At 41.7% G+C, this 27,993-nt stretch overlaps 1 protein-coding gene across 2 annotated transcripts in view; it reads right to left on the reverse strand.

Annotated features, from left to right (window-relative positions):
- Window positions 1-4,322: 4,322 nt before the first annotated feature.
- The window catches only part of DPYS (dihydropyrimidinase), an 87,434-nt gene continuing 63,763 nt past the window's right edge, over window positions 4,323-27,993 (reverse strand). Inside the window, exons 8-10 of one of the 2 annotated variants that reach the window (XM_033202551.1) lie at window positions 17,637-17,844; window positions 6,095-6,225; window positions 4,323-4,738 (exon numbers count right to left, since the gene is read on the reverse strand). In XM_033202551.1, the coding sequence (XP_033058442.1) occupies window positions 6,109-6,225; window positions 17,637-17,844 (325 nt within the window). In that variant the 3' untranslated portion in view covers window positions 4,323-4,738; window positions 6,095-6,108. Of the gene's footprint in view, window positions 4,739-6,094; window positions 6,226-17,636; window positions 17,845-27,993 lie in introns of those variants that run through there. The other variant, XR_004435230.1, reaches the window with a different exon arrangement.

Below are 27,993 nucleotides of genomic sequence, written 5' to 3' on the forward strand. Positions count from 1 at the left end.
AATTCATTCCCTCATCAAGGATTTACTGAGCACTTCTCTGTGCCACTCCCTGTGCAAGGCATTTGAGGACCAGTGGCAGCCAAACTAAGGAGTTGGCTTCTGTGTTTTATAAACAGTTGGTGTTTAATAAATGATGGACGTTCTGTGTTTTTTTTTTTTTAATTTTAACTTGTCCACAGATATTCTCCAAAACGAAGTAAAGGGAGAAAGTGCATTTGACAAAAATAAACCTAATTAAATATTTGCCTTCAGGGGGCTCTGTATTGGATACATGGGAATGAAAAGAGTGGCAGTCATGGTAGGGCAAGAGAAGGAGACAAGGCTGAATCTGTCCACCACTGAGGGAGAGCTGGGGCTTTGCATGTGCCATCCCAATGTGTCCTACCATCCCGTGAAAAAGAGGTATGATTAATTACTCTTACTTTTTCAATAGAGAAACTGAGGCTTAGGAAGTTTACCTATCTTGCTTAACTGGCTCTTGTGACTTTAAAGCCTCTGACAAGTTCTTAATCATTCCCCTGTAGGATGTTGCATCATGTACAGAGAGAATGGAGAGAAAACGGCCTGCTGTAGTTGGCCTGGATGCTGACATTGGGACCTGCTGCACCTGCCTGGGTCACTTGAGAGTGAGGCTCTACCCATTCCCCTATTTCAGTCTGCACTCCTACTCAGACAGCTCACAATGCTAGCGCCTAGGACCCAGGCCCACTGACCCTCTCCAGGCCCGCCTGACGCCCTCACCCTGTGCCTGGGCTCACTCATCCTTCCCATTCTTGGCTTCCATGCTTCCGCAGCTGCCAAAGGAGTTGGAACTACAAAGCGTGGTGAACTTCCCCACAGAAAGAGAAAAACAGTCGACTTTGGCAATCTCTGGGTAGCACATCATTTATTAACTCACTGCATGGCTGTTAACACAGTCATCATAGCTAGCACTTGTTGACCATACAGTCTGAGCTTCTAATCTTCACGGAGTCTATGTGTATTGGGCAGATACCCTTATCATTCTCCTCTTACAAATGAAAAAATGGAGGCTTAGAAAGATCAATTAATTTACACAATGAAAAGGAGCTCAGCCTCATTAGCGCTCAGGAAATGCAAATTCAAACTTCAATAAGATCCCTTTTACATGGATCTGAATGGCAAAATTAGTAAATTGGACAATATCTGATATTGATGAGAATGTGGAGCAACAGAAACTTGTACACTCTCTTAATGAGGGCATAACTCACCACTTTGGAGGACAATTTGCCAGTATTTAAGTGAGGCGAAAAAGGGCCCACCTTAGGATTCACCAGTCCCACTCCCCTATGCTAAAGGCATGTGCCCTGGAGGAGCTGTCACACATGTCCATGAGGAAATCTGCACAGAATTGCCTATGACAGTGTTGTTTGTGATAGCAAACAATCTATCACAAACATGTTTATGATAGGAAACAATCTAAATGTCTTTTAAACAAGAGAATGCCTAAATAGATTGCGGTGTGGTTATTACCATGCAATCCTACACAGCAATACAGTAAATAACCAGAACTAGGCCTATGAAAACAACTCCCAAACATGTTGACCACAAAAAAGCAGGAATCAAGACAATACATTCTGTGTTGTGCTTTTATTAGATTTAACCACATGCAACAGCAGTCCCCAACCTTTTTGGCAACAGGGACTGGTTTCATGGAAGACAATTTTTCCACAGACTGGGGGTTGGGAGGGATGGTTTCTGGATAAAACTGTCCCACTTCAGATCATCGGGCATTAGATTCTCATAAGGAGCACATAACCTAGATCCTTGCAAGCACAGTTCACAATAGGGTTCGCCCTGTGAGAATCTAATGCTGCCGCTGATCTGACAGAGGTGGAGCTCAGACAGCAATGCTTGTTTGCTGCTCACCTCCTGCTGTGCACCAGTTCATGGCCCAAGGGTTGGAGACCCCTTAGAAATATGCACATACATAGCAAAGGTATAGGCTGGGTGCAGTGGCTCATGCCTGTAATCCCAGCACTTTGGGAGGCCAAGGCAGGCGGATCACTTGAGGTCAGGAGTTTGAGACCAGCCTGGGCAACATGGTGAAATCCCATCTCTACTAAAAATACAAAAATTAGCTGGGTGTGTTGCAGGGAGCCTGTAGTCCGAGTTATTCAGGAGGCTGAGGCATGAGAATCACTTGAACCTAGGAGGTGGAAGTTGCAGTGAGCTGAGATCGAGTCACTGCACTCAAGCCTGGGTGACAGGGCGACTCTGTCTCAAAAAAAAGGAAAAGGTATAAATGATGGACACTGGAATAAAACAGCAGATCAGGACACTGGTTACCTTGGGGAAGGAAGGGGCAAACCACAGGGAGAGAAACACGGGGGACTTCAACTGTATTGGTAAAGTTTTATTTTCCACACTGGGTGATAGGTTCAGAGATGTGGTTGTGTTAATTTTGATGCCTTTTGTATGTTTCAATAATCTCGTATTTCAGTTTTAAAAATTTATCAAGGCCTCACCGTTAGTCAATAGAGGAGCCAAGTTTAGGGCCCACCATGAACACATGGCTCCCTCCCAATCCATCACAGTACCTAGGGGAGGAGGGAGGCAGTGGAAGGGGAATATGGAAAAGGAATGTTACTCATTCCACCTATTCTTTCTGCAGACCTTAAAAATGCAATTGTTTAGTGACAAATCTTTTATTGCATAGTGAGGTAGCCTTGAAAACTATGGTATTAAATATTAATAGCTTGAATTATGTTTTCTGTTGCTTTATATTATTATTTAGACCTATCTTTCCATAAAAATATTGCAACAAACTCTAATAAAAGCAACAAAGGGATTTCCACATTCATTTCAAATGTCTTTATTGATGCAGAATCCTATAGCTATTTCGTTCTCCCACACAGATCTATCAAATCGATAATGACCTGCGCTCTCCATTTAAAGCAGCCTTGGGCCGGGCGCGGTGGCTCAAGCCTGTAATCCCAGCACTTTGGGAGGCCGAGGCGGGTGGATCACGAGGTCAGGAGATCGAGACCCTCCTGGCTAACACGGTGAAACCCCGTCTCTACTAAAAATACAAAAAACTAGCCGGGCGCGGTGGCGGGCGCCTGTAGTCCCAGCTACTCGGAGGCTGAGGCGGGAGAATGGCGGGAACCCGGGAGGTGGAGCTTGCAGTGAGCCGAGATTGCGCCACTGCACTCCAGCCTGGGCGACAGAGCGAGACTCCGTCTCAAAAAAAAAATAAATAAATAAATAAATAAATAAATAAATAAAGCAGCCTTACACTAAAATGTTCTACAAAGTTTGTCCCGATTTTGTTGAGAGCTCTCACTAACTTTATGAATTTGAGAACTGAACAGGAACTCCTTCACTTCCTCCCTTATCTGAATATTAATAAATATCCATTGAATATCCATCAATTGCATGGTAGTCTGCTAGATGCTACTGAAATAATAGTGAACCAGACAGGCCCTGTCCTGAAGAAGCTTTCAGTTTCCTAGAGGAGACAGACAAGTAGAACAGGTGTTATAGGGCAACAAGATAAGGCATGGTGATGGGTGTATGCTTGGCCTCCTACGGAGGAGCATGTCAGATCTGGGTAAGACTCTTAGTGGGGTGCTATTTCAGCTGAATACCAAAGGATGAGTGGGAATTGACTTTGGGGTAAGAAAGCAATTTATATATTCCTTTTGAAAGGATTCAGTAGTCTTATTGTTGACTTCCCATTGTCAACCAAAGTAGAGGAGAGAAATAAATATTTTAAAGTATCTCTTAACCTGAGAAAAAAGAGCTGTAGTTTGATTGAAACAGAAGGATTTTCTTTAGGTGCAGCTCACCGTCCTTTCTCTGTGTGCTCAAAACAAATCACAATTGGGTAAACTGAATTTCTACTACCCTTTTTTAAATGTACAAATATACTCCTAAGTGAGTATGTTGGGGGCAGACGCACCTGCAAGGAGAGCATAATCGCCCCGATTTTATTCCCTGTTTTAAAAATCCTGCTTGACCTAGTTACCCAGGAGAAGAAATCTAATCTTAGCTTCTCTGCACACACAGAAGGATCATACCATAGACTAGGAAGTGTAGGGGAAGGAAGGTATTAATGTAGCATCTTTCAGCCATGCTGATTCCATTTAATTCCCTCAAATCCCACATTCATCATTGTGATTGGATAATTTGCCTTGGACTTATTTTAAACTTGAGCATCTAATTTGATTAGGTGGGATTTTCTGAGACTAGATTTCCAAAAGTTGCTGAAGAGACATGGCCAGGAACTCATGCTCTCAAATGAAAACCAACCTCCTAGAATCTCAATCCCACTAGATAGAAGGAGACACAAATAAATCAGATAAGATATAAAACGAAGATCTCAATGTTTATTAATTATAATAAAAAGTAAAACCACAGAGCTTTTTAAAAACTAATGTAACCTTTTTTTAAAAAAATAAACTATTTAAACAAGAAAATGATTTTTAAAAATTCTAAGTAAGAAATCTAGTACAAGCAAAGATAACATTTTAAAGTATCACCAATGAATTTCCACACAGCCTTTCCATCACAACAATATAAATTTATACCTTCAATCTTATGCAGCAACAAAGACACAGTGATAAAGACAGCAATTGCTTCTGAAAGAAAATCAAAGAAGTCTAGAGCGGTGATTTTTTTCTAAAGGATCCCAGGGAGTTGAATAAGGCCTGCTTCTCCATGGGTTGACAACATTTGGCTGTGAAAGGAACGGCAGCCTCCTTTCTTCTGATTTTACCTTTGAAGAGAATGAAAGGAACTCACTGTAACATTCTCCCTCACAAAGAGATGCAGAATTCAAACCAAACACCCCAAAAGTGCTATAATCAAAGTAAACACTAATCCTGCTCCTATAAATGTCATTAATAGCATGTTATAGCATTCAATCGCATTTCTTTCTCTTGCTAATCTTTCCCTGAATTTTTAACAAAAAATCATCCTGGATTAGAAGAACAATTCTGGTAGTCTGAAAATGACAAAAAGGTTGAGACTTTGGGCTAGATAGTGTTGTTAAACACACAACGTTCAATAATGAAAGAACATGGCATGTAGCACAGAGGGCTTTGCCATTCAAGCCCTCATTATCCAAATCCCTGCAGGAACAGGATTTATGCAGGGAATAAGAGGTTGTCAAAATGTGTAAAGGTGCAGTGCTTCAGTATATAGAAAGCCAGACCATTGTCAAACTGTGCCTCTCATTAACACAAATGTCTAACCAGGTCCATTAGGTCAACCTCTGGGGTTAAGTCTTGTGCAGATGGCCACGTGTTGAAATGTCCGAAAACATATCACACATAAAAAAATAAAAAAAATAAAAAAATTAAGAGTCTAGCAAAATTGCAAAACTGGCAAAACATGTAGATTTCATGAAGTCAGTGGAAGTGATATTAGGGAGATGCTAAAATTACAGCAAAGCCACTGTTAAATGGGGATCTGAGAGAGCAGGACCAGAAGACAACTGAAGAAAGAAAATTGTCAAGGATGATGATACTAGACACTTCAGAAAAGAAAGATCAGCCTGTCAAAAGACAGAGAAAACTGATGAAGTGCTCAAATACTTTTGCAAAAATGACTGTATCTGTAATATTATTTCCAAAACTAATTGTAAAATAATCAGATACTATTGAAGAATTTTCCTGGAGGATTATACCCCCTAAAGCAACATTTTATTCATTTTTCATTTATTCTAAATTGTAGAACACCGTTGTATTTACAATATGAAGATTCGTTTCTCCAGATAAGGTCCTAATCCATTTGTAAATTTTGACCATGAAATTGTACTCCCTGTCTTAAGTAGTTCCCTCTGTATGTTATCAGCCTCCTTACTGCATCTTGCTCATAGTTGATTCCCCAAGGCTGTATTGAATGTTTCCTAACATCTCAAAGAATGACTCTCCAGCAAGCCCAAGGCCTTCTACAATCTGGAAGCCTTATCTAAACGCTCTGCTTTGATCAGTCGTCCCTGGGCTCCATTGTCCTTGAGTCTTAGATCACTGTGAAGCCTCTGACCTTGGTCTCTTCAACCCTTATGAGGAGAGATGCTAATTTCATATGCTCTCATGCAGGAAGACTTTTCTTGCCCACAGTCCCTTACCGACAGCACACACTTCAGGGGTGGGCCTGTTTCCTGGTCCCCACTGTGGCATCTTCTTTTGTCACTCTGGATTTCAGTGTGGCGACTTCTCCCTTATAGGGTGCACGCTCCACGGGGGTAGGTGTGCAAGTCTGAAAGAGAACATTTCATTTCCCTTTTGTGGTTTATTTTCTTGAGTTCAAAGTTAAGTGTAGCTCCCTTTATGAACTGTGAGAGCAAAAAAGCATCTTGTAAATTTATCACATGCCTCCCAATCCCCTTGGCCTTTCACAGAAATTCCTGGCAACCTTGAGAATCTGGATTGTCCCACTTTTTGTGGGTACTAATCTGCAACAGACAGAGGCCCAGGGACACTCACTAGGGCCTCTGCCATATCCTCATGCCCTTCTGAGTCCCACAACTGTCTCCTACTGTCCTTTCCAACATCTGACCTTTTCTTCCAGTTCCAATCCTACTTGCCTGAGTTTGCAGTGCTTCTTTGTACCTCTCCTAACACTCAGAGCAGTTGCTTCAGGTTTAGCAATTGTGTGTGCTTTCCCCTTTCCTGACTGTCTCTGTGCATTATGAATTGTCCACAAAATCTCACCTCGTTGGTGACCGACTATGCAGCAGAACCCTCTGCTGGATTCAGCTAGAGCTGTCAGTGCTTGAGCAGAGTTTTGAAATCTCACACACACACACACACACACACACACACACACACACACAGAGATAACAAATTACTGTGGGTCTCATCTTGACCACCAAAACTAATACATTGTAGTGATCAACAGTGTGACCTTTGAAGTGAGACAGATCTCAGTTAGAATTCTCCATTTGCCATTTATTACGTGTAGGAAACTGACAAGTTAATTAATGCCTCCAGGCCTACTTCCTCATCCATGAAATGGGGGAAATAAACCTATCTCTCAGATAGCTGAGAATTTCCAGAGCCAAAGCATTTTCTTCATTCATTCCGCAGATATTCACTGAGCTCACGCAGCCCCAGAGAGTATGCCAAACACCAAGGATCCAACACAGAACAAGGCCCGCAGCCCCTGCAGCCACAGAACTTGAAGCACAGCACCAGGTGGGCAACTGAGTGCTCAGGAAATGGGGGGACCCCTGCCCTTCCCTCACCAGGCCAAGCCTCTGCCCACTTTCTGAATCTGTCTAAATGCTTTGCTGGACTTCCGTTTTGGTTCACTATCTACTCAGTCCTCCATCCCTGTCGTCATCTTGAGGAACACAGACACCCTCCCATTTCTACCACCTCGGAGCACCACATCTGAAACCTTAAACTCACCTAATACCCCACTGTCTGGCCGCATCCTCCCTTTCAGGTCCTTGGTCCCTGTTTTTTTTTTTTTTTTTTTTTTAATCCTCTCCTGGCTTTACTTTCCAAGCCAGACTGTATGAATATCACTTAAACCTGGGGAACCTGTACAATTTATCATCCAAAGTAGGACACTTCTGAACATGAAAAGGGCACTAAACATAATTAACATAAGTATAATCCAGGCCCGTCCGAGCAAACCAAGATTTATGTCCTTCTTTCAGCTCATTCCTGCCTATCACCTAGAGGGCTTGGCTTCTCTATGATCCTCTTGGTATTCACACTCAGCAAAGCCTGTGGCATATTTCAGTTCAATCTTCAGGCTCTTCTGCAGTGAGCACCTCTGGAGCATGTGACCTAAGTGAGCAGACTTTTGTGCTGCCTACTGTGTGCTGTGTAGCCCTCCTCAGATCCCACTCCGTCTCCCTCTTGCTACACTACTTCCTTGAACCTACACTACTTGGGATTTTCAGCTGTTCATTTTTTGTCTGTCCTGGACTCCTTCTTGGGAACTGACTGCCCATGCCGGTGACTCAGGTGGGGCCATCACACACAGGGCCTGCCCTCTTCACTCAGGGCTGGGTTTGCTCTACAGGCTGCTCCATCACCTAGAGGATACTTCCCCAGAACCCAGCTTGCAGGCTCTGGGAGCATGCACCAGCCACTCCAAGCACATCAGAATCCTTCCTGGTAGCTCCCGGTCAAGGCCATGCTTTTGCATGGGCTAGGCTGCCGCTCTCACTTTTGTGTAATTATCTGACTTCTCTTTTATTACTCAGCTCAGCTAATCATCAGTCTAGGAAACTTTGGCCCTCTGTGCCCTATGCACTATCTTGCTTACCCCAGGTTTCTGGAATAATTTGTTCACTTGTCAGTCTCCCCCAGCAGACAGAGGGCTGGTGTGCTACTCTCTTTCTCCATAACAAGCACTCAATAGATATGGGTAGAACGGATTTTGGGGGAAGAAGGTATGAAGGGGACTTCCCATCTAAGCCTGCTTTCTTCTTTTTGTCGTTTGGCCTGGCCTGGGCTGACTCAGTTTCTGTCGTGCTCTTTTGTTGTGCTGCATCATTTATCTGTTCTCCAGGCTGTACTTTTCTTTTCTTTCTTTCTTTTTTTTTTTCTTTTTTTTGAGATAGAGTTTCACTCCGTCACCCAAGCCAGAGCACAGTGACACAATCTCGGCTCACTGCAAACTCCACCTCCTACGTGCACACGATTCTCATATCTCAGTCTCCCAGGTAGCTGGAATTACAGGTGCACACCACCATGGGCAGCTAATTTTTGTATTTTTAGTAGAGACAGGGTTTTGCCACTTTGGCCAGGCTGGTCTTGAACTCCTGCCCTCAAGTCATCCACCTGCCTCAGTCTCCCAAAGTGCTGGGATTACAGGCGTGAGCCACTGAGCCTGGCCTGGGCTGTAATTTTTCTGTGACCTGCTGTCTACAAACTGCTTTCTGGCTGTTCAGTCATGGAGCCAGTCACGTCTGGCTTGTCACCCTTGTCACGCTGACCATCACATGTCTCTGACCCGACTGGCCGGGTCTAACCTGCATACCATCTCTCTCTTGCCTGCCTCTGAGTGGGTGGGCCAGGTCTGCTTTCCTCTCAGAATAGCCGTGGATGGGAGCCATGTCTGCGTGCATGGCCACCTCAGAAACAAGCAGCCTCCTGTCAGGAGTCTTGTGCTGCCTCACACTCCACAGTCTTTCCCTTTGATAGACAAGTTGACGGAAATCAAAGACAACTTAAGTTCTAGTCTCAAGCCTCTCAGCCCTTTTAACCCTTTAATATTTGCTCATCCTTAGAAGTGGGTTACACAAGCTCTATGATGGCTAGACTCATGCCTTCTTCATCTTTGTGCTGTCTGTCACTCCTGGCATTGTTCTCTGGGCATGTTTTAGGACATCACCAGATGTTCACTGTGACAAAATGGAAAAGTGATGGCACTCCTTCTGCAGAATCTGAAACCGTCACTGCTGTTATTCAAAAGTTCAGCTGCACATTTGTTTTCTAAGTAGACTTAACCTCCAACTCTTAGCAATCCTTGTGTTATTCCTTCTCTCTAATGACAATGGCAAACCTCTGTCTGAAGTATGAACTGCCTAGCCTGACACAGACCCCAGCATATGGCAGAGCCATTGCTTAATGCATGTACTTGACACTAGCAGTCAGGGTCAAAATAAAGTGAGCCTCTTTCTCTGGCATCCTAGATGAGTATGGTGATAATAAACACTCCATCCCTATTCTCCTGGCCAAAAGCATACCTAATTCTTAGAGGACATTTATGCAGCATAAAACACATAGAAAAACCAGGATGAAGAAACAGAGTATCCTGGATTGAACAAAGACAGCAGGTTTCTCTTCTCGCCTTCTGGGACTCCATGTTCTCCTGATGGTCTTCCTGCCTCACTGGTCAGCCTTCTCAGGCTCCACTCATGCTTGCTCTTCTCCTCCACCTCTGAAGGTTGGTGGGCCCAGAGCTCTGTTGTAAGCCCACTTTCTTCTCTAATATAGTCTCCTTGGTGACCTTAGACTCACGGTTTTAAATCTATATGTTATGATTCCCAAATTTTATCTCCAGCTTTGATGTCTCTTGATCTCTAGACTCCTTTATCTCCAGACTCCTTTATCTCCTTTGTGCTCATTGGCTACAGCACAAAGAGGTGTAAAATTGTCTCAAACACAACTAGAACGTAAGCACCATGAACCACAGTTGAAACAAGTAGAATATAAGCTCTTTGTGATCAGACTGGCTGTCTTATTAATGCCTATATCCTCAGCATCTGGAATAGCGGCTGGTGCTCCACAAACATTTGTTAAATGAAGAGAGATTTCCTGACTGTAGGACCTCTTGAAATTTTTGATGATATTGGGCAATTGTATCACCTGAGGGTAACATCATCTAAAATTATTTGACAGCTTTCTCAAGGAATACTTCAAGAGACTCAAGTCCTGAGAACACACCATTGGAAGGCTAATCTGATTATGGTATTTTTTTTTCCCCCTAGTACATGCTGGTCAAGATTAGATGATCACACCTTGACAGCAATTCTTTCCATCTTGATGGTATCACAATCAAATAAAATGACTTGAGGGTAAAACCACGGGTGGCTGTTGCTGTGGTTTGAATGTTTGTCCCCTCTCAAACTCATCTTAAAATTTAATTGCCATTGTAACAGTATTAAGAGGTGAGACTTTTAATAGATGGTTAGGCCATGAGGACTCTGCCTTTATGAATGGATTAACGCTGTTATCTTGGGAGTGGATTCCTTATCAAATGACAAGTTTGGCCCCTTTGGCTCCCCCCCTTCTCCTCTCTTTGCCCTTCTGCCATGTGATGCCTTCCTTGGTGGGATGACACAGCAAGAAGGCCCTCTTTAGATGCCAGCTCCTCATTCTTGGACTTCGTAGCCTCCTGAAATGTGAGCTAATAAATGTCTGTTCATTATAAATTAACCAGCCACAGATATTCTGTTATAGCAGCATGCACAAAATATAAGTAATACAGAAGACATAAGTGGCACCTCACCTAGCAGGACATTGGTGGTTTACTTTGGTAAATGAAAATTGAACTTGAGTTCTCAGTATCTGATGATACTTGTCATTGTGACAAATTAATAGAGAGATGGAAATGATAATTATATAATTTGTGGTTCTATAAATAAACATTAATTCCAATTATCATTACACTTTCATAAGTACAGAAATGCTTTTTGGTTAGGTAAACAAGGAAAAACGAAGACATAAGTTGATAGTAAATTTAATCATATTGGGCTGGGCGTGGTGGCTCACACCTCTAATCCCAGCACTTGGGAAGGCTGAGACGGGCTGATCACTTGAGGTCAGGAGTTCAAGAGCAGCCTGGCCAACATGGTGAAACCCCGTCTCTACTAAAAATACAAAAATTATCCAGGTGTGGTGGCCTACATCTGTAGTCCCAGCTACTCGGGAGGCTGAGGCAGGAAAATTTCTTGAACCCAGGAGGTGAAGACTGCAGTGAGCCGAGATCATGCCACTGCACTCTAGTCTGGGCTCTGTCTAAAAAAAAAAGAAAAGGGAAAGTTAATCATATTGACTGCTGAGGATGGAATGTGCTGGGATGCTAGATTTTCTTTTCTTTTTCTTCTTTTTTCTTTTCTTTTTTTTTTTTTTTTGAGAAAGAGCCTTACTCTGTTACTCAGGCTAGAGTACAGTGGTGCAATCTCAGCTCACTACAACCTCCACCTTCTGGGTTCAAATGATTCTCCTGCCTCAGCCTCCCAAGAAGCTGGGATTACAGACATGCACCACCACTCCCGGCTAATTTCTGCATTTTTAGTTAGAGAGGGGGATTCACTATGTTGGCCAGGCTAGTCTTGAGCTCCCGACCTCAGGTGATCCACCCACCTCAGCATCCCAAAGTGCTGGGATTACAGGCGTGAGCCACCAGGCCCAGCTGGATGCTAGATTTTCTGAAAATAGCAAGATCAACAGAGAAGAATCCCAAAGGTATTAATGATTGAATGCTGTTCATGGAGGCTAAGACACTAAAATATCAATAAAGACAACAGAACTTCCAAATACCAAACAGCAGATGCTGGGTCAACAGCAAACAGACCAAATAAACAGTGACTCCCTGAGAATGAAATCCACGCCTGGCCCGGTGAATTTACAGGGCGCTCGGTACACATTGAACTGAGCTACCCAGGGCTCTGTGAATCACTAGTACATGAGGAAGCCATAGGTGTGACCGGTGATCTATAACAATGAAAATTGACATTTTGATGATGTTTACAACTTACCAAATATCTCAATTTAATCCTTAAAATATCCTGGCTGGAGTGGGAGAGGGAAAGATTTGAAGCAAGAAATAAATAAAAAAATAAAAATGCGGTGAGCTACAAAGTTGGGCTGTCTCATTTCAGGGCTGGTTCCTCTGGTAAATTTGCCAGTCCAAGAGGAAGTGAACCCTCTGTGCAGAGGGGAGTCTGAGGGAGTGATATCCTGAGGATGGGGGAATGGGTGGCTATTTGTTTGAGTAGAGATTAAACTTTATGGTTAGGATACTGCAGTGATACAGGTTAAAGGGATTGGCTTTGGAGGTAGACAAACCTGGGTTTGAGTCCCAACACTGTCACTTAGTAACTAGGTGAGTTCACTGAGCCTCTATTTCTTAATCTATAAAATAGGAATATCACTACTTACCTCCAAGGGTTGTTGTAAGAATTAAAGTGTGCTTGGAACAGAATTGGTGGTCAATAAATATTTACTAAACGAATGTTGACTGATTAGATAAAGCATGAAAAAGAGTACTTAGAAAAGGTCCTGTCTATAGTGACGTGCTGGTAAATATTAACAACTATCTCTACCTTCCCTTTTCCTCACCACCCTTCAAGTCCTAACTTAAAGCACCTGCCTATTTCTGTGGTGTAAATACTCCTTCCCTGGCTGATTTCAAGCTACCAAACTGACACCACTGAATGAAGAGATGGGCAGAGATGCATACATATGTCTCTTGTGTTACTTGTATTGGTAGGTAGTAATTAATCTGAAGAAATTAGGATTATATGGAAAGTGATATGTCTTAAATTATTTTCTCTGAGCTACCACCTTGAGAAAGACATTGACAAATGGTTATTTCAGAAATGGAGAATACCCATCTCAAGGACCAAAGCAGCCATCCACTCGATTTTATCTTATCTACAAGGCAAATTGTGCTTATCATTGCAAAGATACAACCCAGTTTAAAAGCTTTGGCAGCAGTATTCTGAAACCATACATTACTCCAAGCTATTCCTATTTCTCTATAAAATGCAATGTGACCCTGATTTTCCAGAAAGTTTGGGGTTCCCTACCACTGAAAAAAAAGAGATGACTTAACAAATGTCTATACTTTCACATTTTGTTGGAACTTATAACACTCTAAACACACAAAAATTCAAGAAACATAACCCATTTTAACTTAAAGAGCTATATATTTTTGTAAACAATTAATAATATGTAATTTTGCTCAGTCAGAATTCTCTTGAACATCCAAGTTGCTGTTACATTTTCCCCTCCCTCTTTTCTTTTACTTTCCTTTCCTTAAACAACTTTTATATGAAGTTGAAATATATTCTATTATGTTATATTTATCAAATAAAATTTGATGCCTCATCTTCTGATTCAATATTTTCCTTTAGGATCAGCTGTCTACATTTTAAAATAAATAAATTAGCAATTCCCCAAAGCTGTCAAATCAGATAAAAATGTCTTTTCTTTCCTTTGAAATTTCCCAAAAGATCCAGTAACAGTAATAGCTGCATGGTATGATGCTGACAGATTTTATTATTATGTAATAAAATCATAGATAAGAATCAAGCTGTCACAGATAATCCCACTATTTGAAATAAGGCAGGGACAATCTGCTGGGTAAATTTAGTTAAATTTCCTTCTATGCACCTCTGAAACTATAGCCTTTGCTCCTTCTGTTTTCAGTTTATTCATTTACCAGATGCCTGCTATGTACCAAGTACTGGCAAAAAAGAATAAGATGCTGCTCTGAAGGAACTAACACTCTAGCCAGGAGACCAGCTGAGTTCAGGGACTGGCAAATGCTGATGTGACTCTGTACTGTGTGCTTTGGCAGTCCAGAATAGGAAGTGATTAATTTTCTTGGTAGGGATAACAGATAAGCAAAGAAATAGCATTGGCTATTCCTGCTTGCCCTCAATCTCTTATCCTCACTCACAAAGAAATCTGAGTATTTGAAATGAAAACCAAAGCACAGACTTTGATAACCTCATGTGAGTTTAAAAATCTAGGGTTTTTATGATTCTTTTTCTTAACCTTTATGTGATATTTTTATCCTGTGAGTTGTCTTTGCCTAATGCCATAGGGAACCATCCCCAGACAGTTCCCAAACCTCATTTAATTTTATCCATTTTATTTAATATCTTTTCCACACCAACATTTTTTTAATAAGGCATTTTCTCCATGATTTGGGTTTCATGACTATTTTCTTCCTTTTTTTTTTTTTTTTCTTTGTATCTACAGAGGTCCAGTGGTACAGTAGGAATCAAAAAGACCTTATCACAAATCCTGGCTCTTAGGTTTACTTAATGCTTAACCTAGGAAGTTACTTAATCTTACTGAGACTCAGCTTTCTATTCTGTAAAATGGGAACAATAATACCTACCACTTGGCTTGCTGTATGGATTAAGTAAAATAATGAATATAAACCACTTAGTACAGAGCTTGGCAGATAGTGCTCAAAACAACACATGATAACTATCATGTATTGATATTTTTAAAACAATGATGCACTAAAATGCCTAAAAATTTGATATTAGAAAAAAGTACTAAGAAACTAAAATAATTCACAGAATTGATAGTGAACTCATAAAAATTGCAGTTGGCATTAATTCTGCCAAAAAAAATCACAAAATAATTTGCAAAGGAGAACTGATGAAACCAGTGATTTGAGGACCTCTGCTGCCTTAAAACATTTTCTCTGCAAGAAGACTAAGGCAAAGCCAAGCACTGAAATATGGTCCATCAGGATTCCCTGTTAGTCTAGCGCCCCTGCTGGAAGCAACTGGAACTGATGCCAAGATTGGCCCTGCCTTGGATCCACTTCAGGTGTCACATAATCTATCACCCAGTTCTATTAATTTTACTACTTTATGATATCCTAAATCTACCCTCTCTGTTCATCTCCTAGATAACTGCCATAGTCTCATGAATGCACCAGCTGCCATCAGTGCCTCCAACTTAATTTTTTCCTTGAGAGACTTTTTTCCAAAATAAATGCTGAGTAACTTATCCTTCATTACTTCATTCAACTCAATGTTTATAATTTACAGTATCTATTATTACTTAAGGATAAAGTTTTTGGAATCAGATAAGCAAGGTTTATGTCCTGGCCCTACCATATACTTGCTTGTGTGACTTGGAAAAATTTCTTAATTTCTTGAAGCTTCAATTCTCTAACTTTTTTTTTTTTTTTAAGACAGAGTCTCACTCTGTCACCCAGGCTGGAGTGCAGTGGTGTGATCTTGGCTCACTGCAACCTCCACCTCCCAGGTTCAAGCTATTCTCGTGCCTCAGCCTCCGAAGTAGCTGGGACTACAGAAGTGTGCCACCACACCTGGCTAATTTTTTGTATTTTTAGTAGAGATGGGGTTTTGCTATGTTGCCCAGACTGGTTTTGAACTACTGAGCTCAGGCAATCCATTTGCGTCGGCCTCCAAAACTGCTAGGATTACAGGTGTGAACCACCATGCCTGGCCAGTTCTTTAATTTTAAGTGAAAAAAATACCTCCCTCCCTCCCAGGGTTATTGTGGTGACAGAGACCTTAGCAGTGTGTCTTGCATTCAGTAAGCACTCACTAAATGTTAGTGCTGCTGTTATTTATCACATACATCTTCAGAAACACCTAGGATCCTAGGATTCTTACAGTTACCACCTACTTGTCACCCATTAGTGGTAACATTTATAAACTAACTCCCCGGAAATATTAACTGTAACCTTAAACCATCTATTTTGACTGAGCATATAAATACAGCATAAAAAGAGCTATAGCATTTCTGATAATTTAAAGCACGTGAGAACATTTGTTTACCTAATCAAAGCCTTAGGAAGTGTTTAAAAATGGATAAATCTTGCGTCATGGACTCTGAGAATCCACAAGTAAAAATTTTTCGTAAGACATTAGAGGAGAAACCAAAGAGTCTACAAGATCCAAATGAACTGAATCAAAAAAACAGCCAGAGAGCTCTGGAAAAGGAGAGGTACATTTGAAAAATAGAAAGAAGAGGGAGAAGCCTTAGAACTAGTCCAAGGGTGGCAAACACTACCATCTACATGGCCAGGCAAGTAATGTGTGAAGCCTTCTGGGTGAAACCCAGAAATACCTCCTAGCTAGGGGCCTGCCATCTAGCTCTGGCCCATTGGACCCATGTGGGATTGAGGACACAGGTTTGCTTCCCCTGGCCCCCAAATCCAGAAATCTAGATTTTAAAAATCTAAAATTCTCAAATATTTTAGTGTATTTGGCATAGTAAAATTTTAAAATTATTTCAAACTCTGTGTGAACTAAACAAAACTTGTGTGAAAGCCCAAATGTCTCTTTTATACTAACAGGGGTCTTTGATATAGATTTGTTCATCAAAAGGGGAAAGCAAAGAGACAAAAATGACATTTATTGACCTCCTACCAACCTGTTGCCCAGGCTGGAGTGCACTGGTGTGGCTGGCTAATTATTTTTTATTTTTAAATTTTTTGTAGAGATGGGGTCTCACTCTGTTGCCCAGGCTGTTCTCAAACTCCTGGCCTCAAGTGATTCTCCCACCTTTGCCTCCCAAAGGGCTGGGATTACAGGTGTGGTGAGCTGCTGCTTTGGGCCATGCCTTTCATTTAAAAAACCCATTTGAGTGTCACAATTTGTTAGGAAGGAAACATTGTTGTCATTTTCCAGATGAGGGAATTGAGCCCAAGGAGGATCAAGAAACTTGCTGAAGGCCACACAGCTAGGAAATGGTGGCGAGGGCAAGACAGAATTTGTATTTGGGTCTTCTCCAGCCCAAAACTCCACCATTGCACTGGTGGTCATAAAAACGAACCTTGCAGATCTTCAACTGGGAGCACATTTTTTCAAGGGGCTGGGGCTGAGCTCTGAACTCCATTACACTTATGCACAGAGGTCACACCTCCCACAGTGGCTCTCAGCCAATGACTGGGACTGACCTGTAGCTGGGAGATCTGAGACATGGCTCTAGGACTCCCTGAAGGCCTTTCTCAGCCTCCCCTAGACTGTAGGGTATTCCAGGATGATCCTACCCATTTTCTCTCTTTCTTTTCTTCACTGGTTTCAGACTTAACTTGAAATCTGAGGGCTCTCCCAATCTTTTCCAGCCACCTCCTAGCTTCTTTCACAGGTGTTTCCCCCAATAAAACTCATACACCTTTATCCATCTGGGTGTCTGCCTCTTGGAGGACCCTGACTAACACAATTGCCAAAAGCCCCCACCAGATTCTCCCACAATCTGGAAATCCCGAACGGACCTATCAGTCTGCAAGGGGAAATGCATCCATCCAATAATGATCCTTTCTCTAAAACATGGCATCTCTAATCTCTCATATCAATCCTGACACCCCAGGAACACCTTAAACCAAGTGTAGTGTCAACACCACCACTACCAACCAGATATCCAGGAGCAGGAGACAGTCTGACCTGTAGCAGTATCCCACTGTGGCACACTCACCTGGTCTCGCTGCTTTATTCGTTTGTAAATATATTCAGCAAATGGTTTTCGAGGAATAAACTTCCCGTCTCCCGCCGTGACACTGAACACTCCGGCTTCATACACCACTTTGCCTCTTGAAATAGTCACAAGGGGCACCCCGTGGCAAACCATGCCCTCGAAAATGTTGAAGTTAACAGCCTGATGATGAGTTTTTGCTGAGATAGTCCTATATTTGTGAAAACAACAAACAAGTTCCACATCATCATCAGCTCACTTGATAAATATAAAATACTAAAAGAAGAATGACTTAGAAGAAAATTTAGCAACTCTATTAAGTCATAGCTTCATCACTGTAACAAGTGACTTTAAGAATAGAACATAACATTAACATTTCATTACAAAGTAATTACATTTTTCTGAGAGAAAAACCCAAGAGATCAGCTCTATGGAATTTTAACTTTTTGTAGATACAATGGAGGCTTCTTCAAAACCGCTTCCCAAATCCCATGCCTGCTCCTGCCTTCCCAAAGGAAATAGCTATTTGATAGTTATCAAATTAGATTTGGTAGTTATCAAGGAAAAGTATATACGTAATTTCTTTCATTGTCTGTAGCAAAACTAGAAATTTGAAGATAACAGAAATAACCAAATATGTTGGAATATAATCTCTTAGCATATTCTATGTCATACATGTGTCATCATTCTCTGTAGTTTAATAATATTTTTCAATCTTACACAAAATGATTGATGACTTCCAGGCTAGGTATTTGAAAATGCTACATGCCTCCTTTCCTTAAATCTCATTAAATGGAAAAGAAAAAAAATCTGGCAGCAGTGAATAATATGAGCATAATCTGAGTCCTTTTTTTCTTTAAAATTTTTTATTTCCATCGTTTTTGGGGAACAGGTGGTATTTGGTTACATGAGTAAGTTCTTTAGTGATGATTTGTGAGATTTTGGTGCACCCATCACCCGAGCAGTGTACACAGAACCCAGTGTGTAGTCTTTTATCCCTCACCCCTTCCCACCCTTTTCCCCTGAGTCCCCAAAGTCCATGGTGCCATTCTTATGCCTTCGCATCCTCATAGCTTTGCTCCCACTTACGAATGAGAACATATGATGTTTGGTTTTCCATTCCTGAGTTACTTCACTTAGAATAATAGCATAATCTGAATTCTGGTAGAAGGTTCTACAATCCCTGTCAGGAATGGATTAAAGAGATAAATTTTGCTAAAATCCTCAAGGCTGAGTGAGTCTAAGGAGGAGCAGCTCAAAGTTCCCCCAGCCTTATCTGGAAGGGCTGAGCAGGAAGCCCCAGCTGCTGTGTGCTTCAGTCCTAGAATTGAACAAGATAACACTGCCTGGTCCTTGGTCCAACTGCTTTCTTGGTTTCCAATCCCAACATGCCCAGACAGAATTCTTGACTTTTAATGCTGACCACAACCCACCTGCTCAAGTTTGCTCCTCCCTTGAGTTCTCATCTCAGTAAATGACATCACCATTTATCTTTCCTCACCCCTCAAGCCAGTAGCAAGCTACTTTGTTCTACCTCCTCCCAAAATAAGACCCCTCTCCTCCTCTCCCCCTCTCCATGGCTCCCACTGGAGTCTACACCATCATCTCTGGTGTAGACTGGACAACCCCAACACCTCTTACTGGCTTCTTTGTTTCAACTCTTACCCCCCTGCATTCCTTACCACTCTCCACAAAGCTGCTCAAATTATCTTTTAAAAATGAAGATCAGATCATGTCACTTTCCTGCTTGAAACCCTCAGTGGCTCCAGGCTGCTACCTAAGAGCCAAATAGCTGTAAAAAAGCACGGTGATGATAATAATAAAAAGAATCTGCTCCCAGTGAGAAACAGCTGCCATGGAAAAGAGAAAGAGGAGCATCTAGTATGTCATGGAGACGGTTTATAACATCTTATTTCATCTTTAGAACACCTCTCCAAGGTAGAGAGTATTTTCCACATTTTATAGGAAAAATAAATTGAGATTTAGAAAGGTTATATCTTTTGCCAAAGGACATATGACTAGTTTGATGAAACTGGGATTTTTTTTTAATTTTAATTTTAATTTTTTGAGATAGGCTCTTGCTCTTGTTGCCCAGGCTGGAAGTACAGTGGTTTGACCATCATAGCTCACTGCAATCTCTACCTCCTCAGTTCAAGCGATCCTCCCACCTCAGCCTCCCAAGTAGCTGGCACTACAGGCATGTGCCACCACACCTGGCTAATTTTTATATTGTTTTTGGTAGAGACAGGGTTAAGCCATGTTACCCAGGATGGTCTCGAACTCCAAGTCTCAAGCAGTCCACCCAACTTGGCTTTCCAAAGTGCTAGGATTATAAGCATGAGTCACTGCACCTGGCCTGGAAACTTGGATCTTTTTATATTTTTAAAATTTACAATAAAAATGACCTTTTGGTGTACATTTCTATGAATGTTTACACATACATAGATTTGTGTTGCCATCACAACAATTAAGACACAGAACAGTGCTACCACTACCCCAGACTCACACTACCCCTTTGTAGTCACACCCTCCCCCAATCCCTAACACCTGGCAACCACTGATCTAGTCTTCATTACTATAGTTTTCTCTTTTCAAGACTGTCATATAAGTAGAATCATAGAGTGTGTAATCTTTCAAGACTGACTTCTTTAATTCCACATCAGTCCTTTGAGATTCATCCAATTTGTTGTGTGTATGAATAGCTCCTTGTTTGTTGCTGCATAGTATTCCACTGTATGGACATACCACAATGTGCTATACATTCACCTACTGAAGGTCATCTGAGTTGTTTCTAAATAGTTTTTTTGATGAATATGAATAGAGCTGTTATAAACATTCAGGTACCTGTTTTGCATGAATATTTCTCTAATGTAAATACCCAGGAGTGAAATTGCTGGGTCATATTTTAAGTGTATGCTGCAGCAAACAAAAGAGCTTTCAGTGACCTTAGGAACCAACTTACTGGTATAAAGAAATGTCAAATAATCACCAAGAAGTAGGAGGCAGGTACAAATACAACAATAATTTCAAACATTAAGAAGGATGGAGAGGTATTAATCCAGTGGTAAATAACATCACTAAAACAGGAAAATGAAGAAAATATTTAAAGGAATACTAAGTATAGAATGAGTTATGATGAATTATGGTGATGAAAGATACAAACTCCAAGAAAATAAAGCTAGGAAACAATATAGAGGGGTTTCAGACTTTCAGGGTGAAAAGACTTTTTATGGCCATTACAATCTGTCAAATATTTCCATAGTCTGGGTAGCTGCATTCCTAAGCATCACAGTTATATTGATGGGAGGGACTTTTGGGATTGTATTACAGCATACTATATAAAGAAGATTTTTGGACTAATGCATTAGTAAGGCTGCTATATGAAGAAAGTAAAATGAATTAAAAATTTGTGCTGAAATGGTTATTTAAAGTACATGAATGGGAGGAAAAAAGAAATTCTTAAGAGTTACTGAAGTTCTTAGGGAAAACATCTAACAGAAGAAATAATCTTTATACACAAAGATTATCATTACAATGTTGCCTAAACTATTTAAAAACTGAAGCATAACTATTTTCCAAAGTCAGTTCTATAGAATATTAGGCATTTATGAAAGACTAGAATTAAAAATACTCTCAGAAGCAAAAACCCTGACAATTATGTAATATTAATGGAAAAACTGGCAATAGAGAGTATGTACATTATGTCTACCAGAAAAATATATATGCATGTGGGCAAATACAGGAGGGAATACACAAAGTAGCTTTTTCTGTGGGCTAAGAAAAGGAAGATGGCGGATTCCAAGTATCTTCAGCATTCTTGTTATACTGTTTCCTGGACGTAAGTTGTGATCTTAAAATGAGGTTGACACAGCAAAATATCAAATCGAATTTCTTTGCCTTGAAGGTCATTACCTTGACTTTCTCAGCCTTGGGGTTAGCAGGAGAAAGAGGACAATTAGACAACATCTAAGAGATTCTTTATAATAAGTCATTATGTAAATGAAGTCAAATTAACACAAAATGTAAATTTGAGGCATTATCACCAGCAGCAAAAGGAATGTGCTTCCACTTTCACATTGGAAGGTGTCTGACAGGGTGTCATTTGGCACCCAACTTTTTCTTTCCAGCTTAAGCTGTAATTCTCCAATCTTAGGAGCTTTCCCACTTCTGAATCCTTGCACATGAGGTTATCTTTTCCCTAAATGCCCTCCTCACTTCTGCCCTTCTCCCTTCCCTAAAACTCCACCCAAGAATCCTGGTCCCTAGAAGTTGACCCTGATGACACAGGGTGAAACTGAACATTTTCCTCTGTCGTTTAGCATTATCTGAAAGTATCACAATGATCTCTTGACAAGGCTCTCTTTTCCTACTTGGTGCACACTTTAAGAAAGAGACTAGGTTGGTTTAGCTTCAGCACATACTACGTGCTTTATAAATGTTTATATGATGATCAAATAAAAAGATTGCATGATTGTCTTCCTGTTTAGTCAGGTCAATTTAAATTCCTGCCTCCACTGTCCTCTGGGACATGACTATGTTTTGGGAACAGAACACTGAAGTAAATGAGAGGTAAACATCCAGTCCATTTCTGTTGGGTTTTCTAGCATGCTGTCCAGGTTAATTAGTAATGAATAAATAAGTAAAATTGTTATAACTATCATTCTTAGTGGCATCTTAGCTTATATGAAATACTTGTTCACTAATACCTATAAATACTTGGCGATTCTAATATTACCAACTGTAATAAGCACACACCTCAGTATTATTACTACATTTCCAAGATGATAATGCTGAAATAGAGCTGTTTCAGAACTTGCCCAAGGTTCACATAGTTTAATATTGAATGAACTTGTGAGAGGCAGAAACCACTTTCAACTTTTGAGAATACTGTTATGTTTGTAACCCTGCCATAAGAAAGTTTTAAAACTTGTGGTACAATTTCAATATTTAAATTCTAGACAGTTTTAAACATAAAAATACAAAACAATATCATCACATGATTTATCAGATTACTACCAAACAGTATTTAAAATCTATGCATTTGTTGTGCAGTTTGGGAGATGTGGTCCATTATTGGAACAAATGCAAGTTCAGAGTCACACATCTTTGTAAGGACATCTGTCATTCCTTTGAACACACTTCCTCTGGGAATTCTCCCCATGGCAGAAGCCAAAAACATGTCTTCCCAGCCTTCTTTGCAGCTGGGGCCCAGGCATGTGACCTGGGCTCCTTCAAAATGATGCCCTAGCACCAGACTTTGCCTGGCAAGTTGGTGACACAGGAAGCAGCTACCACAGGAATCCATGTGGAGGACAGAGATGGGTCAATCCTGGGTTTAGGGCCAGCTGTGACAGAGATTCTAGCAGTAAGATCTGAGCTCCACCACAGTGAGGTGATCTACAGTATCTGTGCCTAGGAGCAGGATCAGAGTTCTCTGATGCCCTGTGGGATGCCTAGGGCATCAGTCCTGGCTGTCCCGCCTCTCAGCTTGCTCCTCCAGCCCTCCTGGAGAGTCTATGAGCCACCCAGTATCCTTTGATACATTCCCTTTTTGTTTAACTATTTAGAGTGAATTTCTCTTGATTGCCGCTAAGAACCCTGCCTGACACAGCTTTTTCTTTCAATTCTTGCAATGTACCTATGGGACTTTTAGAAAAATCTGCTTTTGTGATCATTTGAAAAGCACATACCTGAGGCCTTTCTTGAATGTAATGGCTGAGCCCAACTGCCCTCCCGGCATTGTCCGTAAGAGAGGCCCTGGACAGAGGTGAGTGTTTAGCGCAGTATCTTAACACCCTTCTAGGGCCATTGTCATATAGCACATGGGAACAGACCCATCCTTTCAAAACTCACCCTGTGCCTTTCTTTCACTGTAATGAAACATCCCCCAGGTTCTTGTAATTTGCCCAAAGTGGCTTCTCCTGAAGCAGCTGAGGTCCAGGTGTGAAGGTCAAAGTCAGACTCATATGACCTCCCCTGCAGAGCTGGTGGGCCTCATGTCATCCGATGAGCAGGCAGTGCTTTGAAGGCTGGGAGACAATCTTGGAAGAAAGCAAGAAAACAGGCCGGGCATGATGGCTCACGCCTGTAATCCCAGCACTTTGGGAGGCCGAGGCGGGCAGATCACTTGAGGTCAGGAGTTTGAGACCAGCCTGGCCAACATGGTGAAACCCTGTCTCTACTAAAAATACAAAAGTTAGCGGGGCAGGGTGGTACGTGGCTGTAATCCCAGCTGCTCAGGAGGCTGAAGCAGGAGAATCAGTTGAACCGGGAGATAGCGGTTGCAGTGAGCCAAGATGGCACCACTGAACTCCAGCCTGGGCACCAGAATGAGATTCCATCTCAAAAAAAAAAAAAAAAAAAAAAAAAAAAGCAAGAAAACCCACATCCAGGCTCTGACTAAGAGATTCAGCCAATAGACTAATACACTATTGTCATTGGGGTGCAGTGACACTGTGAGATATTTGGAGCAGGCATCATGTATCTTCTGCAGTGCATCTAAGTTTTAAAGTGGGCCCCACACACTATCCCATCCTGAGACATGCAGAAGAACAAGAACTGTGGTTTGGCCCCTTGACATCCATTCTCCCATCTTCTGGTGTCAGCATCCCAATTTTTCTTTAAGAAACTACTTTCCTGCTTTGGAGATAATCTGACAAGATCCTTAGGCATGGTTGTCTGCTTTTCCCTAACCAAGAGATGGGCAATTGCATTCTCTTTCCCAGTAATTTAGAATATTTTGCAGGGTGACAAAAATAAATAAAAGCGGTTGGAGGGTACACCCCTGAGCTCAGACCAATTCCTTCTGCAAGCTGCCTGGGGTCACCCTGGGGTCCAACCATTCCAAGCCAGAGCAGGGACTGTGCCTTCCATCTGTGAGCTCCCCATGGCCTTCCCACAGAGTGTGTTTTCACTGAAGTGAGCACAGGTTAGTTACCAGGGTTTGCAACCAAAGTCCCTGGCTGATAGACACCTTGTTCTCTGGAGAATAATTCCCTTAATGAAGAACCCATGGATGTTTCTGAGGCAGAGTTCAAAAGGCCTGTGACTCAAAAAGAACCAAGAAGATATTTTCAACTAAATCTTTCTGCAGAACAGCTGCAGATGTGGGGCGATGTTCTCACTCCATTTGTAGGCAAAAGCAAAGAGCTGCAAGATTCATTACTAAACAGTTTTCAAATTTACCAAATGCAAAGCAGCTCAAGAGAGCGGCAATTGTGAGAAATACATTCTCTCTAATGATTGATTGGACAGCTAGGATTTTGGCCTGCTCTGGCAGCAACAGGAAGGATACAGAATGATGAAAGGCTGACTATCTAGGGAGTGAGGCTGAGTTCCTGGCCGCTGACTCTTCATTAGCAGATTCACAGAAAGGGTGTTCTCCATGGTCACTCTGCCCCTAGGCAAAAGCTACTCTTTGTTAAGCTCACTTTAAGCCTGCATGAAAGAGGCACGTCTCGCTGCAGAGGGGTGTCAAGGCTGTCTTACTGAGTCCCAGTTATACACATCTCCAAGGCAGAAGCAGATACGGAAGCAGAAGCCCTGAAAACATTAAGCTATTTTCCAACTTAGCCAATAACTTTGATACCAATCACATCACAGCTGCAGAAAAACATTCTGTCCCTTTGCGAATAGCTTTCTGTCAAAGAGCCGCGTGCTCTTACAGATGAGAAAATCACTGAAGCAGAGCCTGCAGAAGACAGCAACACCACCCGTGTGCATTCGGGGGAACATTGTGGAGAGGAAGAGAATTTATTAGAGTAATGTGGGTCTCCCCAACCCCAGAGAAATGACTTGTTTTAGGTATTCTGTTCTATTCTGTCCCACTCAGGCACTTTGGCCTTGCAACAGATAGATTCTTACCAGGTTGCCATGAGAAACAAAAAACGTTAATAGAATCATGTCAGGATTATTAGTGGCATCTTTAAAAACATACCTCATCTCTCTACATTGTGTTGTGTGATGCCTTATATATTCAATGTGAAACAATAATAATCATGACATCTTTCTATGAGGTAGGTATTATTATTATTATTATTCCCATGGGCTAGATAAGGATGATGAGGCACAGAAAGATTAATAACATTCACCCCATGTTACACAGCTAGTAAGTTCATGTAGCTGAGATATGAATATGATGTATGATACAAGCCTGGGCCTTTGGCTTCAGAAGTTGTGCTCTTAACCACTAGACAATACTGCCCCTTGAAAGCTTTATGGGAAGCTACCTGGAAAGCATGCAGTTGATGAAAACATTCTTAATCCACCAGAAAATAAATAGGAAGCAGCTTGTTTCATACTCCATGATGTTTCTTGGTCTGTTTTCTGTTTAGCAGTAAAGGATTTAGGATGCTATTAAGAACTCCTTAAGCCAAAATTGACCAGTCATTCTTGATGTAATCACCATAGAAGATTTTTTTTAAAACGTGTGTTCTGTCTATTTCAAACTACCTCTCTGTCAATTTCTTAGACGTTACAAGTTATATAAATGGGGAGCAAAGCAGCCACATCTCTGGAAATGCTAAATGGTGCTGCTTCAAGTACATTGTCATTATTAAGCAAAGTTGCCACTCACTGCACCCATCAATCTTCCAGCCTCTATTTAGACTTCTACACCCGCCTCCTGTAGAAGAGAACATGGGAATTGCCTCAGCCACATTATTAAATCTAAATTGGACAATAACTTGGAACTCTACCGGTGCTCAGTAGATGACAAAATACTTAATGCAGGTTTATAAAAATGCTCCCCAAACATTGACTTAAAGGAATAAAGTTCACTCGGGTATTTTGTCCTTGGAGGTATGTAATATAGGTCATGGATGGTGATGTAGATCATGGTGAGATAAACTGGATTTAGACATGAGCAAGCTGACCTTGTATGTAGGTACCATGTCCTTTACCTCCTATGCCTCACATAGTACTGAGCAAACAGAGGCATTTTATATATGTATTTGTTTATCTGCAAATAAGCTATTAGCAAATTTCTGGATTTCTACTTAGCATAAATATTCCATGTTCTATATGGTAGCTTTCAGAAAGTGGGAAACAAAAAATAATTTAGTGTCTTTAAGGAACAGGAACTGAATGTGAATCAGTCAACCTAGCATGATACTAGGATGTATGTCTTACGAATATTAAACAGATAAGTACTTATAGGTAACATATGATTATTAGCTTTTGGAAAGCCAGGCTATTGTCCTGACATACTGGTGAGAGTTAGAAATAACTTTCTGGGGTCACGTGTGGACTTGGTCTTATAATTTTATTGTCATCCTTCCCAGGAAGCTGTCTTGCCTTTGGCAAGCTGACATTGCTTGACAGACTACGGGGACAACTTGAGCAGGAAAAGATGTCAGTTTCCTATATGGAAATACACTGGGTAAAACTCACTTAACATCCTTCCTGAAAGTACACAATAGGCCAGGGACTTATTGGTATGTTCAGCTTTAGCTCCATATTTTAGGAAGAAAAAGGAATTGAGAAACAGGACTAGCTGGATTTCCTAGGCCGACTAAGAATCCCTACGGGCACCTAGCTGGGAAGGTGACTGCATCCACCTTTAAACAAGGGGCTTGCAACTTAGCTCACACCCGACCAATCAGGTAGTAAAGAGAGCTCACTGAAATGCAAATTAGGCAAAAACAGGAGGTAAAGAAATAGCCAATCATCCATCGCCTGAGAGCACAGTGGGAGGGACAATGATCCGGATATAAACCCAGGCATTCAAGCCGGCAATGGCTACCCTCTTTGGGTCCCCACCCTTTGTATGGGAGCTCTGTTTTCACTGTATTCACCTTGCAACTGCACTCTCTTCTGGTCCCTGTTTGTCACCGCAGGAGCTGGGCTTTCGCTTCCCGTCCACCACTGCTGTTTGCCGCAGTCACAGACCTGCCGCTGACTTCCATCCCTCCAGATCTGACAAGGTGTCCGCTGTGCTCCTGATCCAGTGAGGTGCCCATTGCCGCTCCTGATGGGGCTAAAGGCTTGTCATTGTTCCTGCATGGCTAAGTGCCTGGGTTCGTCCTAATAGAGCTGAACACTAGTCACTGGGTTCCACGGTTCTCTTCTGTGACCCACGGCTTCTAATAGAGCTACAACACTCACTGCATGGCCCAAGATTCCATTCCTTGGAATCTGTGAGGCCAAGAACCTCAGGTCAGAGAACACGAGGCTTGCCACCATGTTGGAAGCGGCCCACCGCCATTTTGCAAGTGGCCCACCACCATCTTGGGAGCTCTGGGAGCAAGTCCCCGTCCTAACCTCCCCCAGCAGAATGACTAGACTGTGAAGGGATGACAGGAAGGAGGGCTGTCAATTTAAGGGATGGAAAAGAGTAGTTGGATAACAGAAATATCTGGGG

The sequence above is a fragment of the Trachypithecus francoisi genome, unplaced genomic scaffold (assembly GCF_009764315.1).
Source record: "Trachypithecus francoisi isolate TF-2019V2 unplaced genomic scaffold, Tfra_2.0 Lachesis_group7, whole genome shotgun sequence".
NCBI classification, from domain to species: Eukaryota; Metazoa; Chordata; class Mammalia; order Primates; family Cercopithecidae; genus Trachypithecus; species Trachypithecus francoisi.